General features: G+C 43.5%; 1 protein-coding gene across 1 annotated transcript in view; it reads left to right on the top strand.

Moving 5' to 3' along the window:
• Positions 1-14,384, top strand: part of VPS50 (VPS50 subunit of EARP/GARPII complex) — a 98,546-nt gene that overhangs the window by 65,569 nt on the left and 18,593 nt on the right. The window contains exon 22 of the mRNA XM_056857582.1: positions 2,886-2,966. Within this exon, the coding sequence (XP_056713560.1) occupies positions 2,886-2,966 (81 nt within the window). The remainder of the gene's footprint in view (positions 1-2,885; positions 2,967-14,384) is intronic.

The raw sequence follows: 14,384 nt of genomic DNA, 5'->3' as shown, positions 1-14,384 counted from the left end.
GCTCTTGGCTATTTTAAGATGCACAGCCTGAGCATAATAGAAAATGCTTGTGTCTCTCCTAGCACCTTTCAGTGAACCTTTCAATAGGCTACGGCTACCTTCACTCACCGAAAATAGTGGCTTTAATGTATTTCACACCTGGCAAAAAAAGAATTAAAATCTTCTAAAGATGTTTTCTAAAGATGTCTTGAGGACATCATTATAAACAAGCGAAAGATATTTCCCATGAGATAGCAATTGCAAAACCAATACAGTACAAATCAACTGCCTGATGAACCTTAAAAGAATAAGGTTTGAAATGGAGTAATTTATCTGCTTGACAGATGCAAGCATGCACAGCATGTTCTTTTTAGAGGGAGTGATATATTGAGATTTTGTTGTTTATAGAGGTGGACAAGGAAATGCTTCTTTTAAAATAAATTTGATTTTCACTGGCTATTTTGCTAATCTTTATTTTGCATTTTTGTGCACTTCCTGTTTATATTTTAAAACTCCTATCCAGTTTTACATTTTCAACATCTAATAGAAGAAGAGTGCTAAGCAGATAAATACATAGTAGCTGAATAGAAGAAGTACTTAGTGTGCTTTATTGTTGGCTCTCTGTAGGATAAAGTTCATAGGAAACAATTGAATTTCAAAAAGTCTGTGGATTTAGTTCAGATTTCTTACAAAGGTGATGTCATATTCTAGCAGCTTGGAAGTTTTAAAACTTTGTGTAATATCTGATGTAGAAGAAAAAGAACTGGGTTGGTTTCCCCACTCCTACACATGAAACTAGCTGGGCAACCTTGGGCTAGTCATAGTTCTCTCTGAACTCTCTCAGCCCCACCTAAGAAGAAGAAGAGTTGGTTTTTATATGCCAACTTTCTCTACCTTTTAAAAAGCATTAAATCGACTTAGAATTTCCTTCCCTTCCTCTCCCCACAACAGACACCCTGTGAGATAGGTGGGGCTGAGAGAGTTCAGAGAACTGTGACTAGCCCAAGGTCACCCAGCTGGCTTCATGCGTAGGAGTGGGGTAACCAACCTGGTTCACCAGATTAGAGTCTGCCATTCATGTGGAGGAGTGGGGAATGAAACCCGGTTCTCCAGATTAGAGTCCACCGCTCTTAAGCACTATACCATGCTAACCTGAATAGAAAAAAGGCAGATATTAAATTAAAGCTTTTACCACTAAGGCAGCCAATAGTAGACTTGATTGATTCTGAGACCACTTACCACTACACCACTCTGACTTTGGTACGTCCCCAGTGTGGGCACCATGGCACTTGCTTACATCTTTTCTGGCACCCGCCAAGTGTTTTCAGGAAGTGGGTGGGGCCAGGTAGGGCTTTTGCCCAGCAAGGCTTCTGATTGACTGTTGGAGAATTGAATGGCTGTGCAATATTTTTTAAAATGTTGCATCGACAGCAGCTGCCCCCACAGCATAAGGATCTACGCCGTGTTACTGAAGTTAAGCTGCGGCAATCATTTTGTGGCTGGCTCCACCTCCTGGGGCAGCCGTTTTGTTGCTGCGCCCACCGTGCCATGTCCGAATTCCAAACGTGGGGGACTCCTTGGTTAGATCAATTCCGCTTCATCATTAGATATTTGAGGTAGTCCTGGCTGGGATGCCCTTCAGTGCTGGGTTGCTCAAGTTTGCCCACTTGCCAGTCAAAATGCCAGCCACTCGAAAATAAGGAAGGAATCTTTGGGAATTGTAAAGACAAGTGTAAGCCAGAAGAAATGAGTGGGTTTTGTGAGGACATTTCTCTGACTGAAAGTGACTGTGTTTACGCTGCCGAGAAACAGTGGTAGTGTAAGTGCTCTTCAGTATTCATTTCTCTAAATAATAGTAGGTATTGTGCCCTGTTCAAAATGATAAAACTCTTCAAAGTAATCAAGTCTGTTTCTTTATTTTAGGCACTGTGTGGTGGGGGGGGGGGTCACAAGAACATTGTATTTTTGAATGCCAACATAACAGGAAAGGTTATGTTGAATCTGAATCAAAGCAACATCTGTTTTTAAACTAAAAAAAATGTTCCTGATGTGAAACACGCTAGCATTTTAGTAATATGACCAAAGTAGACCCTGGTGTTGCAGGTATGCTTCAGTACTCCTTTCATGATGTAGTTTCATGAACTGAGCAGTTCTGTTTGAGCCTTTAGAGTTTCCACTGAATCGAAAAATGGATGAGAAGCAATTGTTGCAGCTGGCATAATTCATCGATACAGTTGGAGTATGTCAATAAACACCTGCTGAAAACAGGGCCCCATTTTGGGTCTTGTGCAACTTGTGGCATTCGGTAACATTTATAACTTCCTTACAAATCTGGTTATTGAAATATTCATTCGGATTGGCATTAAATATCTGCTATCTTATGCCCCTGTCACCGAGCATACTAAACCCATGGCTTTCCTGTGTCCAACCATTACCATGTTGAAGAACTATAAAAGATTCTCGCATCTAATCCTCCAGTACAGCTGGTGGCTTGTGCCTGTTGCTTGTGGTTGTAGTGATGGGTACATTGACATTTTTATTTCCATGTTTTGGTTTACAATGCCATGAGGGAGTTTTTATTCAGCATCACAGTGGATATACCTCCTTTAATGGTGCAGCTTTTAGCCAATAGGCTGTGAGCTAACCACACTGAACTGCTGGGCAGAATTTAAAAAATGACTTTATTTTATATAATTTATTTAATTGCATATATGTTTAAATTATCCTTGTGTCTCTTAAATTCAGATACACCCAAAAGAAATTTCACTACTGGAACTGTGATAGCTGGATCACAACCACCCAGCAGAAATTGTAACTTATTGGCACAATGGATATAGCAAATTGCAAACTTCCTTTGATTGCTTGGTGCTCTTCTACACATACTTAGAATTTATTATTTTTTCCAGTTTGAATCGACAGGACTGGGACTCAGCAGTAGCAGACTTCGTACCACGCTGAACAGAATACAGGAGAGTCTCATCGATGTGGTAAGTCACAGGGCTTTGTCAAAACGGTTGAAACTGATCCAGGATGGGAAATGTGCTCAGCCTTAGATGCCACACTGGATATTTTTACGGCACTGTTTTCATAGTTGAAAAGGTAAGTGAAAAGGAAAGAAATGCAGTTTTGCCCTGAAATCTGGAATGTTCAGTTTTAAGAGAGACTCTCAAAAGAATGTGTGTGACACCCTTAAGATTAAGAGGTATAATTCTTCACAGCTTCTGTGCAACTCAGATTTAATGTTACTTTACCTCTGTCCTTTGCACCCACAAAAAAAGAGAATCCCTTGTGTAGGTGATACTTTGTATTGTTCTAAAATCCTTGGTGCCAGTCACACAACTCAAATTCCAGTTTCTCTGCCATTAATTTCAATCACATTCTAAGAAGACTGTTGCAACTAAGATCCAAATAGAAATCTGAAGGTTATATTAAAAAAACTGCATTTCATATTGTGCCTGATCATTCTAAACCATCATAAATCAGCACTGTTTGTAAAATGCCTTATTTGACCCAATTTGGAAATCCCACAAGCCTTACTGAAATATTGCAGAGGACTGCAGGCACAAATTTGTCATAGAATCACATTTTGGCGCAGCGTGTGAGACCGTAGGTAATGGTGAGGAAAATAACCTTTATTAGAACTCTCTGGGATTTGTTCTGCCCAGAATTTGTATTCTGTTCAATTGTCCCAGTTAGTCTGATGGAAGGGATATTGTATTTAAATAAGGTGTGATGTGCAGTTCAAATTTTTGTAATGGGTTTAACAGAGTTATTCTAATGAGACTTAAATTACATTTTGGTGATGGGAACAAAGGGTAATAAGTACTTTCACCCTTCCATTTCCTTGTTATATTTTCAACATCGCAAGTCATCTCAGCCCTTAACGTTTTCATTAGCAAGAAAAGCTCTCTCTGATACAGTTGAATAATTCAAACACATTTAAGTTGGCTGGTCCCTCTGCCTAGCTATGCGTAGCTGTGATATTTGTTGCCTCTGATAATCAGCTTTGATTCTAAGGTGCAAAGTGAAGATATAGCCACTTAGTAGGTATGTCTTTTGCTTAAATCAACTCTTCATGTGATATCGGAAATTTTCAAAAATGTTAATATCCCAAAACTTTGTTTGCTGGTAACCTGGAATTCATGGTATAGACTGGGGAGAGCCAAATAAATATGTAATGGGAACATTTGCCAAGTCGTTGTTCATATCACTTCAGACTGATGCTCCCAGAGTGGAGACATTTGCTAAAAAAATTAATGGGTGATAGTGAAATAATTAGATAATATGGTGGCTGATTTGTCAAAGGTATGCACCACATACTCTTAAATCCTGGGGAGGAGGTCAGACTTCCTTTATAATCTCTATAACAAGGAGGTCGTCTCCCTCACTTCTATCAAGCTATCTCCTACATAACTAATTGCCCATCCCTAACTATCATTTCCAGCTGCTTAATTAGGTGCTCTGATTGGGGAATCAATGTTTCTTCGGGTTATTTTCATTCCCCAGCTGACATTGTTGCGTAGCATTTTGCTCCCCTTTGGCTCCTGTAGAGCTCAGTGATTTATATGTGTCACACTATATCATCCAGGAAGATCTTGGAATTTGAGCTATCACTGTATACTCTTGTCATCTGCTTAGCTCATCTCCTGAAATTCCAGATGTGTCTACCAAAATTGCTGTAACCAAATCTATGTGAAAACTATAATTTAGTGGTTTAATGTTGGCTTCTCTAGATTACAAAATTAAAAGTCTCAAATTGGTTTACAATCACCTTCCCTTCCTCTCTGCACAACAGATACCCTGTGAGGTAGGTGGGGCTGAGAGGGTTTGGAGAGAACTGTGACTAGTCCAAGGTCACCCAGCTGGCTTCATGTGTAGGAGTGGGGGAACAAACCCAGTTCTCCAGATTAGAGTGCAGTGCTCTTCAGCACTATACCATGCTGGCTTGAATAGAAAAAAGGCAGATCTTAAATTAAAGTTTTTACCACAAAGGCAGCCCATAGTAGACTTAATTGATTCTGTGAACAAATTTGGGTTGGAGCATTCTACAAAGCTCCAAAGAAATGTCTGTGAATGTTTTTCGCCCTAGAGATCCACAATTTCATTGTATACTCATTATGTAAAATTTGTGAAATCAGTATGTATGAAAATTCACCAAGCTGCCATGAATAGATTGCATTGGTAATCACAGGCGAAGAAAGTAGTAGAACTCAAAACTAAAATGATGTCTGTGGAGAAGTTACTCTCCTTCAGCCTAGCCTATATCACAGGGTGATTTTGAGGATAAAATGCAGGATGGTAGAACCATGAGGCCCTTGGAGGCAGGGGAATTAAAATAAATTGCAGTTTGTGTGAATACAGCTAGCTTGACAGTTTTCCAGAAGTGTTATACCATTGACAGTAGCACTGAATATCCTTAGTCGCCTATCAGTTCAATATTATATATGTTCATGTCTAAGCACTCTGTGCTTTTTAATAGGAAGCCCATTTTAATTAGTATCCAAGTAAACAGATTATTCACCATGCCATCCTGCATGACTTCAGATAATTTATACCATTGGTCTAGGGGATTGGTCTTCTGTTTTCCAGTCCCCCAAGTTGACAAGCATCTGTCCTTTAATATCTGCAAATGAACTACTTTAATGTCTAGCCGCTTTCCTGGTGCTCTGTGTGCTATGGAAACGTTATGGCCGGTGTGTTGCCCAAAGCAACAGCTGGAGTTTCTTTAGGGCTGAGCTGCTTGGGTTTTATGCATCATCAACAGGGGATTTCCCAAAATTTCATTGCATACGCATCCCTGGATGCTTGAAGTATTATTTGTTTCTGGATGAATTTCTCTTGTAAATCAGAGCTGGAGCCAATGCTTATTTTTTTCTGTAGGAAGAGCTGAGTAAATGATGCAGCATGGTTTGTAGAAAAGCAGGGTGGAGACTATCCTTGGGAAACTGATGGATAGAAATGGGACTTCAGTGAATTCCATGTTAGGCATTAAGATTGCATACCAGCTTTTTGTATTTTCTCCAAATCTTGTCTCATTTATCAATAACAGAAATCCTTGCTTTATGTATGGCTAAAAATACTATATGAAATGGTAGAATTGGTTTCTTAAGAGTAAATTCCTCCAGACTTTAGACTAGTTTTTCTCCCTCCTATCTTGGTTATTGTGGGAATTCTCCAAGGGAAGTATTTGGTAGCTGTTGATTGGATGTTTTTGCTTTGCTGTTTTAATGGCATGTACCAGTGCAGTCTGGGGTAGTCTTGGACTTTCTTGATACCACGGTAGTCCAGTACATTCCTTTTAAATTATATGCATTAATTAGACATTTGCTTTTCTCCTCTGGTTAATAGAGGGATGGAATAAGCAACCAGGTTTGTCACTGCCCACACCTGAAACTATTTGAAAACATTTATCTGTGGGAACCATGGGTTGGATCCATAGGTTCTAGTACTGTAATGGAGGAGCATTCTTCTGGTACAAGGAGTGCTCCTCCAGGGAAGAGGTGTGCTCCATTCAAAACCTTTGGATACAACCTGGTGTATGTAGTACAAGTTGGAGTGTTCTGATTATTCCCTGTTCCCCAATTCTGCAATGGAATGAATTACACAAATTAATTGAGCTCCTGGCAGAAAGTGTGGATGCCACTTCAGTCTAGCAGGAAAAGAGTAACAGAATCTTTGCTAGATCCTGTGGACAGCTACCATTTTCCTTATAGAGGCATTAAGGGTGCTGATTTTGACAGAACGAACTAGGGAATTTATGGATCTCAATAACACAGATCTGCTAGCAACTGTGGAGGGACTTTGTCCATCTCAAATAATGGTTTTGGTGTATTTTGGGGTGTGCTTCTAGAATAATCCAAGTATGGGAAAATATACTTCAGCGTTGAAAACCCTGATGGATTTTCTAGGGAGGTTCAGTAACCCGTTCCTGCTTGCAAATCTTTTATGCAAAATTTATTTTAAAATTGTCTGTTGAAAGTTATCTGGAGGTATTTAGTATTTTATGAACTCCTTTGTGATTAGAGCCAAATTAGATGTGACCATGGTGTGGGCGAGTAACCATATGTATCTGTTGTATTCTCGCATAAACCAGGTACAAAAATGGAGCATGAGGCTGAGGGGAGCTGAACCATTTTCCCTCCGCTGTCTTATTGCTCTGTGTTCTGTTGCTGTCAGGGTCTTTCTTCCAACCCTGCTCTGATGCCAGACTGGGAAAAAAAGTGCTGAAAGCAACTGAACACACTGTGATAAGGTGAGGGAGGTGCAGGGTTTAGTTCCCTTCACCTGCAAGCTCTATTTTTAAAAAATGGCCTCCACAGACACACTTTAGTGTGAGGTATGTGTATGTATAGCCTTGACAATAAGGAAATTGAAATTGAAATTGTTCAAGACTTTCTATTCCTTGGCTCCACCATCAACCAAAAGGGAGACTGCAGCCAAGAAATCAGAAGGAGATTGAGGCTGGGAAGGGCAGCCATGAAGGAGCTAGAAAATATTTTAAAGTGTAAGGATGTGTCACTTGGCCACCAAGACTAGATTAATTCATGCCATCGTATTCCCTATTACTATGTATGGGTGTGAAAGCTGGACGGTGAAGAAAGCTGATAGGAAGAAAAGAGATTCCTTTGAAATGTGGTGTTGGAGGAGAGTGTTACTGATTCCGTGGACTGCCAAAAAAAGAAATCAGTGGGTTATAGATCAAATCAAGCCTGAACTGACCCTAGAAGCTAAAATGACTAAACTGAGGCTATCATATTTTGGTCATGTCATGAGACGACAAGAGTCACTGGAAAAGACAGTCATGATAGGAAAAGTTGAGGGCAGCAGGAAAAGAGGAAGACCCAACAAGAGATGGATTGACTCAATAAAGGAAGCCACAGCCCTCAATTTGCAAGATCTGAGCAAGGCTGTCAAAGATAGGACATTTTTGAGGACTTTCATTCATAGGGTCGCCATGAGTCGGAAGTGACTTGACGGCACTTAACACACACACACACACACACACACACATGCATATGTACTAATGTCTAGTTCGGCCTTGCATATTGGAAGTGAACATCTGAGCGTGCTCTTTTGTTAATTCAGTTGATTGTGGATTTTGTTTTTTAAAAAGCTCTGTGTAGTCAAGTTTCTCCCACGTTCTCACAATTTGCCCAGGGATAATTCTTGCCTCTAAGTGCTTCTCTTCAGTAGTTACATTATTTAGATCTTTTTAACGTGGGAATGGTAATCTCACCAAGTTATTTAGTTCCCAGTGTGTGCTGTGCTAAATCCAGACACTGTGTTTCAGCACACGCATGGTTTTATTCTTGACACCTTACCAAATGAAAGCAATTAATAGGTACCGTATATACCCGTGTATAAGCCGACCCGCGTATAAGCCGAGGTGCCTAATTTCTCCCCAAAAATGGGGAAAAGTTAGGCACCCGCATATAAGCCGAGGGTCGGCTTATAACCCCTCCCCCCCCCCCGCAGACTTACCTGACCGGGCTCCCGGGAGCAAGCGGCGCGGGCCTGGTGGCGGCGGTGGTGCACCCGGCAGGGGCCGGGGCAGCCTCCCTGCAGTTGCAGGAGGCCGCCCCAGGCCGCTCCCGGCCGCGAGAAGCGGCGGCCGGGCGGGGGCCGGGGCAGCCTCCCTGCAGCCGCAGGAGGCCGCCCTAGGCTGCTCCCGGCCGCGAGAAGCGGCGGCCGGGCGGGGGCCGGGGCCGCCTTCCTGCAGCCGCAGGAAGCTGGTGCAAAATGCGGCAGCCAGAGTCTGGGGTTTGAATATTATAGGTCTGTTCTGCTAACAGTTATGTGTTGTGTTGTCCAGTCCCTTCCGATTTATGGCAACCCTATGAATTAATAATCTTCAAAACATCCTATCATTCATAGCCTTCAGTTCTTGTAGGTTATCCGGGCTTTGTGACCGTGGTCTTGGTATTTTCTTTCCTGATGTTTTGCCAGCAGCTGTGGCAGGCATCTTCAGAGGGGCAACACTGAAGGACAGTGTCTCTCAGTGTCAAAGTGTGTTGGAAGAGTAATATATATGGTCAGAAGGGGGTTGGGTTTGAGCCGAGTCATTGTCCTGCAAAAGAATCTAAGGTAATGTTCTAATCATTGTCCTGTAAGTATCAAGGTAATGTGCTAATTAGGGTGTGGTTGCTCAGGTCTTGCAAAACTCAGGACTGTGGCTTCCTTCATTGTGTCAGTCCATCTCATGTTGGGTTTTCCTCTTTTCCTGCTATCTTCAGCTTTTTCTAATATTATTATCTCTTCCACTTAACCTTGTCTTCTCATGATGTGACCAAAGTACGATCGCCTCAGTTCCTTCATTTTAGCTTCTACAGAGAATTCAGGCTTGATCTGATTTAGAGCCCACTTATTTATCTTTCTTGCTTTCTATGTAATCATGGAAACGTAAAAAAGCAAGAGTGTTTCACTTTATAAAAACGGTGGTTCTTCCCTTACCGTATCATTTTTTAATTTTTTTATTACCTTAAAAAAAAACCACCGAAAAAGCAAAGAATTAAAAAAATAGATATACATAAAGACAAAAATATAACAATACATACGTTTCTACAAATCATCTCCTAATAGCTAAAAATAAATCATGGGCAATTGCTGTCTATATGTCATGCAATCAAATATTCAGATGGTTTTTCCAGCTGAGCAGCCATTGTTTTCAACCAGAGAATTACCTCTTCTTGACCATCAATGGCAGAAGGTTCTACAGCTCTCTTAGTTTCTTTTCCTTTGTAGCTCATACTTTTGAAATCATAAGCTCGCTTACAGGAAGAAATAATAACAAACAAAAGTAAAATAATAAATTGAGAGTGAATAGCTACACTTACCAAACGAAACAGATCCAAATAAAAGCATGACAGGAGCAGCACAGAGTTGCTTCCAATTACTCCACCATCTTAACCGAAAGCCTCCCTTACTATATCATGTTGGTGTAAGGATTCAAAAAATGTGATGGCCTTTACTTGCTTTCCCTGTAATTCAATGTCTAGGTTTCTCTGTATCCACTTTGCCACTCTGCGCATGTACAGTCGCTGTATTTTAAGGCAATCTTATTTACTGTTCCCATTGCTGTATTTTCTGAGAAATCTTTCATTGGCAATGTCTTTTATTTATTCAGGTATGACCAAGTGTCCTCTGGGTGACTTCCTGCCCAGGGTCGACTGTGAATTTTTCCATTAACTTTAATAAGGCTAATTTTGCTTTGGAAAGGGCAATTTTTAAAGCAATTCTGAGAGTAGTAAAAATATCCAGTATTGATCTAAATTAAACCAATAGCTATCTTGGGTCCAGTCTCATTTATCACTTGGGACAGTTTGTCATGTTGTTTAGGAATCAATCTAGATTTGCACTAAGGTCATCTATTGTAGAAGGAAGTTTCATGATATGATCAATATTGGAAAATATAAATGGGTAAAAAATTTGCTAGAATACTTTTTTTTTTTTTGCCGACAAGTCACATCTGATTATGGCGACCCCTGGTGGGGTTTTCAAGGCAAGAGTCGTTCAAAGGTGGTTTGCCTTTGCCTGCCTTTGTGTCACCACAGCCCTGGTATTCCTTGGAGGTCTCCCATCCAAATATTTGCCAGGTTGATTCTGCCTGCTTATTTTCTGAGATCTGATGAGATCAGGATATCCTGGACTATCCAGGTCAGGGCAGAATGCATTGTAGGAAAAAGTTATTTGGACAAATAAACAAGCTCTGTGGTGGCATCACCATCTGTTAATCTGAATCTTCTTGAGTCATTAGTCAAGGATGAACTCTTAACACAGGTCTTCTAAATCCACATCATGTACTGGATTGTACTGGTCCTCATGCTGGCCTTTAGTCAGTTTTCTGTACAGACAAATCACTTGCCATTCTCTGCCATGAAATCAGGCTAGGGCCATTATTCTCAGTGAAAATAATCTTTGTGAACTTTGTGTGGACTCACCACTCTATGAATAGTTCTGTCATCAGTTCAAAAGCAACTGCAATAGTAGAGAAAAGGACATGTTTTGATTTGTAAAACTGCCCTTGCCTAAGGAAAACATTAGTTGGTGAATAAAATATAATTATTGTCATCCATCACTATGAATCGGGTATATTTTAATTTGTACTCAAGTATATGCAGACATAAAATATGTCTTTAAAAAAGCATGCATAACATTTTAGATTATCAGTGCTGAATATAATTATACTTTAGAAAAGTAAAATGCAGTATCATTTCCTATTTAGAAGGAAAATTGTTATAACAGCAATATATATCATTTGAAATCTTGCTAGAAAAGTGTTTCATGAAAATGTTCCATAGACTACAGTTCTCTGTAGGATTCCCTGTGAGTCCTGTAGGATTCCGTGATACTTCTGAATAAGTATAGGGTTGGGCTGCATGCCTGAAATCCTGTGCATGCTTATTTAGAAATAAGTACCACTGAACTTAGAAAGACTCAACTTCTGATTAAATTTGCAAAGGATCAGCCTGCATACCTTTTTTATCCTATTTAAAGAAACATTATTGACTCCTGATACTGAAGGTTGTAGCTTGTTGCATACTCCTTCAAGATTAAGAGTGGCGAGCGTGGTTTATTATAAGAGAGCCAGCATGGTGTAGCAGTTAAGAGCGGTGGGACTCTAATCTGGAGAACCAGGTTTGATTCTCCACTCCTCCACATAAGCGACGGATCTAATCTGGTGAACTGGCTGGTTTCCCCACTCCTACACATGAAGGCAGCTGGGTGGCCTTGAGCTAGTCACAGTTCTCTCCGAATGCTCTCAGCCCCACCTAAGAAGAAGAGTTGGTTTTTATATGCCAACTTTCTCTTCCTTTTAAGGAGAATCAAACTGGCTTACAGACACCTTGTGAGGTAGGTGGGGCTAAGAGTTCAGAGAACTGTGACTAGCCCAAGGTCACCCAGCAGGCTTCATGTGGGGAATCAAACCCGGTTCTTCAGATTAGAGTCCACTGCTCTTAACCACTACACCATGCTAGCTCTCATAAGGTGTCTGTTGCGGGGAGTGGAAGGGAAGGACATTGTAAACCAGTTTGAGTCTCTTAAAAGGTAGAGAAAATTGGGGTATTAAAAACCAACTCTTCTTCTTCTTAATAGCTTAGTAGATTAATCAGGTGTCAAGTCACAGCTGACTTATGGCAACCCCATAGAGTTTTCAAGGCAAGAGACATTCAGAGGTGGTTTGGCATTGCCTACCTCTGCATAGCAGCCCGGGACTTCCTTGGTGGTCTCCCATCTGAGTACCAACCAGGGCTGACCCTGCTTAGTGTGAGGGCCATGTGTCTTTGACTCCCTTTCTCCTTTCTGTGTCCTTCATCCCTCTCCCCTTTGAACTCGTAAAAGCAGTTCACACCTCCCCGGGTCCAGGCGCCTCGTCTGTCTTTCCCAGGTGCCGTCTTCCCCTCCCCTGCTGCGCTTCCTGCTTGTACTCCCTCGGGCCAGATTCGGCCTTGGAGATCTGATAGTCCTAACAGTCTCTCTGAGACGGTTTGATGTTTTGTATTGCACCAATCTATCTTGTAGCTTCCCATAACAGAAGTGTAAATCCCAGTGCCCTGTAGGAGATATATTCTGTAACCCTGATTGTTAGCCCACTTTCAACTTTAAACTCGTGTCTGCCTAGTACCATCTGAAGCTTTCAATAAATCCTTTGTTTCTGCATCCAAGTCTGAGCAAGTGATTTTGCGAAGTTAACCAGGTTGGTTGGGACTCTCACATTAAGTTGCAAGTCCTTGCCTCTTCGTTCTACGCCTGTACCTTTCCGGACAGCCATGCGAGACGAGGAGGAGACCCCCTCTTCCCCCGAGAAACCGAAGAAGCCCGCGGCCCCGGAGTTGCCTGACCCTAACCCGCCGGAAGGTGACACCAAGCAGAAGGTGCCCAGCGGAGGGGGTACTAGGCCCAGGACCACCTTTAACTCCTGGTTGGACTCCCCCAAGGGCTGGTCCCTCTCCCGGACCGAGGCGAAGGCACGCCGGATGGCCTTCCCCAGCGCGGGGCTCGAGGACGATCCCGCGCGTAAGGAGGTTCTAACGCTGCTCCAGATGGACGAGGAGCGGAGGCGATGGCAGGAGGAACGCCAGGGTTTGCTGGAACGGATGGATACCATGCAGACCCTAATGCTTGAGATGGGCGCCGCTATGGATGCGTTAAAGGTACAGCCCCCCTCCGGTAATCCCCCAGACGGGACACCGGCGGCACCGCCCGCTCCTCCCAGCACTCCGGCCCGCCGTGATTTGAAGATTACGTATGATGGGTCGGGAGACCAATTGACCTTCTTCATGGTCCAAGTGGACATTTTTATGCGGGAGCAGGGCCGCACCTTCACCTCCGAGGAATCCCAGGTACAATATGTGGCCTCCCTCCTGCAAGGCGAAGCTGCCGCGTGGATGGTGTTACAATACGAGCTCCGCTCCCCTGTACTGCGGAGCCTGGATGAGTTCATGATTGCTCTCCGAAATCGGTTCGAGGACCCGAACCTGGGGGCGCGGGCCAAGGCTACTCTGATGCAACTACGCCAAGGGACTAAGTCGGTGGCGCAGTATGCGAGAGAATTCCAGTCGCTATCGAGCAGAATTTTGGATTGGAGCGAGGCTACCCGTGTGCAGTGCTTCAGAGAAGGGCTGAACCCGGACCTGCAGCATTGGGCCTTCATGCAGGGTAACCCCCCGGACGTCGAGGGTTGGGTGCGCCATGCCGCCGATATCGAAAATCGAAAGCAACTCCTGACCCTGTCCAAACAACGCACCGGCCGCGACTTCAAGCCAAAGGGGGACAGACCAGGCGGTACCAGAGACTCCCGACCCCCGGGCGGCGGCGGCCCCTCGACAGCCGAACGCCGCAAGCGCTTCGAAACCGGGGTGTGCTTAGTGTGTGGGGGTAAGGGTCACTTCGCCTCGCAATGCCCGTCACGCTCCGGACGTCCGGCTCCTCCTCGTCCGACCCCGACCGAACCGGAGAAGATCCCGGCGGAAGGCCAACCCCGACGCCGGAGCGGCGCACCTGGACGCCGGAGCGCGTCCTCCGCGCTGCACACGCGCACCCAAGATGGAGCCTCCACCTCAACTGGTCCGTCGGGACCCAGGATTACAAATGCAGCCTTTGACTCGGCCGAGTCACGGATTACAACTACCACGTCCCCTTCATCCAGCGAGGAAGAAGAGTGGGAAGTGTCGGCAAAAAATGCCGTCGGTCTGCTGTAAGTGGGGCTCCTCAGCAGACCGCCCCGATCGTTGTGCCGTTACTCACCGCACCTCTGCGGTGGTTATGGCCATTGGAGAACATTGGGAACGGCTTTACTTTACCATTGCCCCCATAGTCGCCCCCGTGGTTTTGGGGATGAATTGGCTGCAGGGACACAACCCTTCTATTGACTGGGTCAAACGAACACTCACCTTCCCCGAGGACCC

Source organism: Euleptes europaea, chromosome 11, assembly GCF_029931775.1.
Source record: "Euleptes europaea isolate rEulEur1 chromosome 11, rEulEur1.hap1, whole genome shotgun sequence".
NCBI classification, from domain to species: domain Eukaryota; kingdom Metazoa; phylum Chordata; class Lepidosauria; order Squamata; family Sphaerodactylidae; genus Euleptes; species Euleptes europaea.
This window is presented reverse-complemented; position numbering and strand designations above follow the sequence as displayed.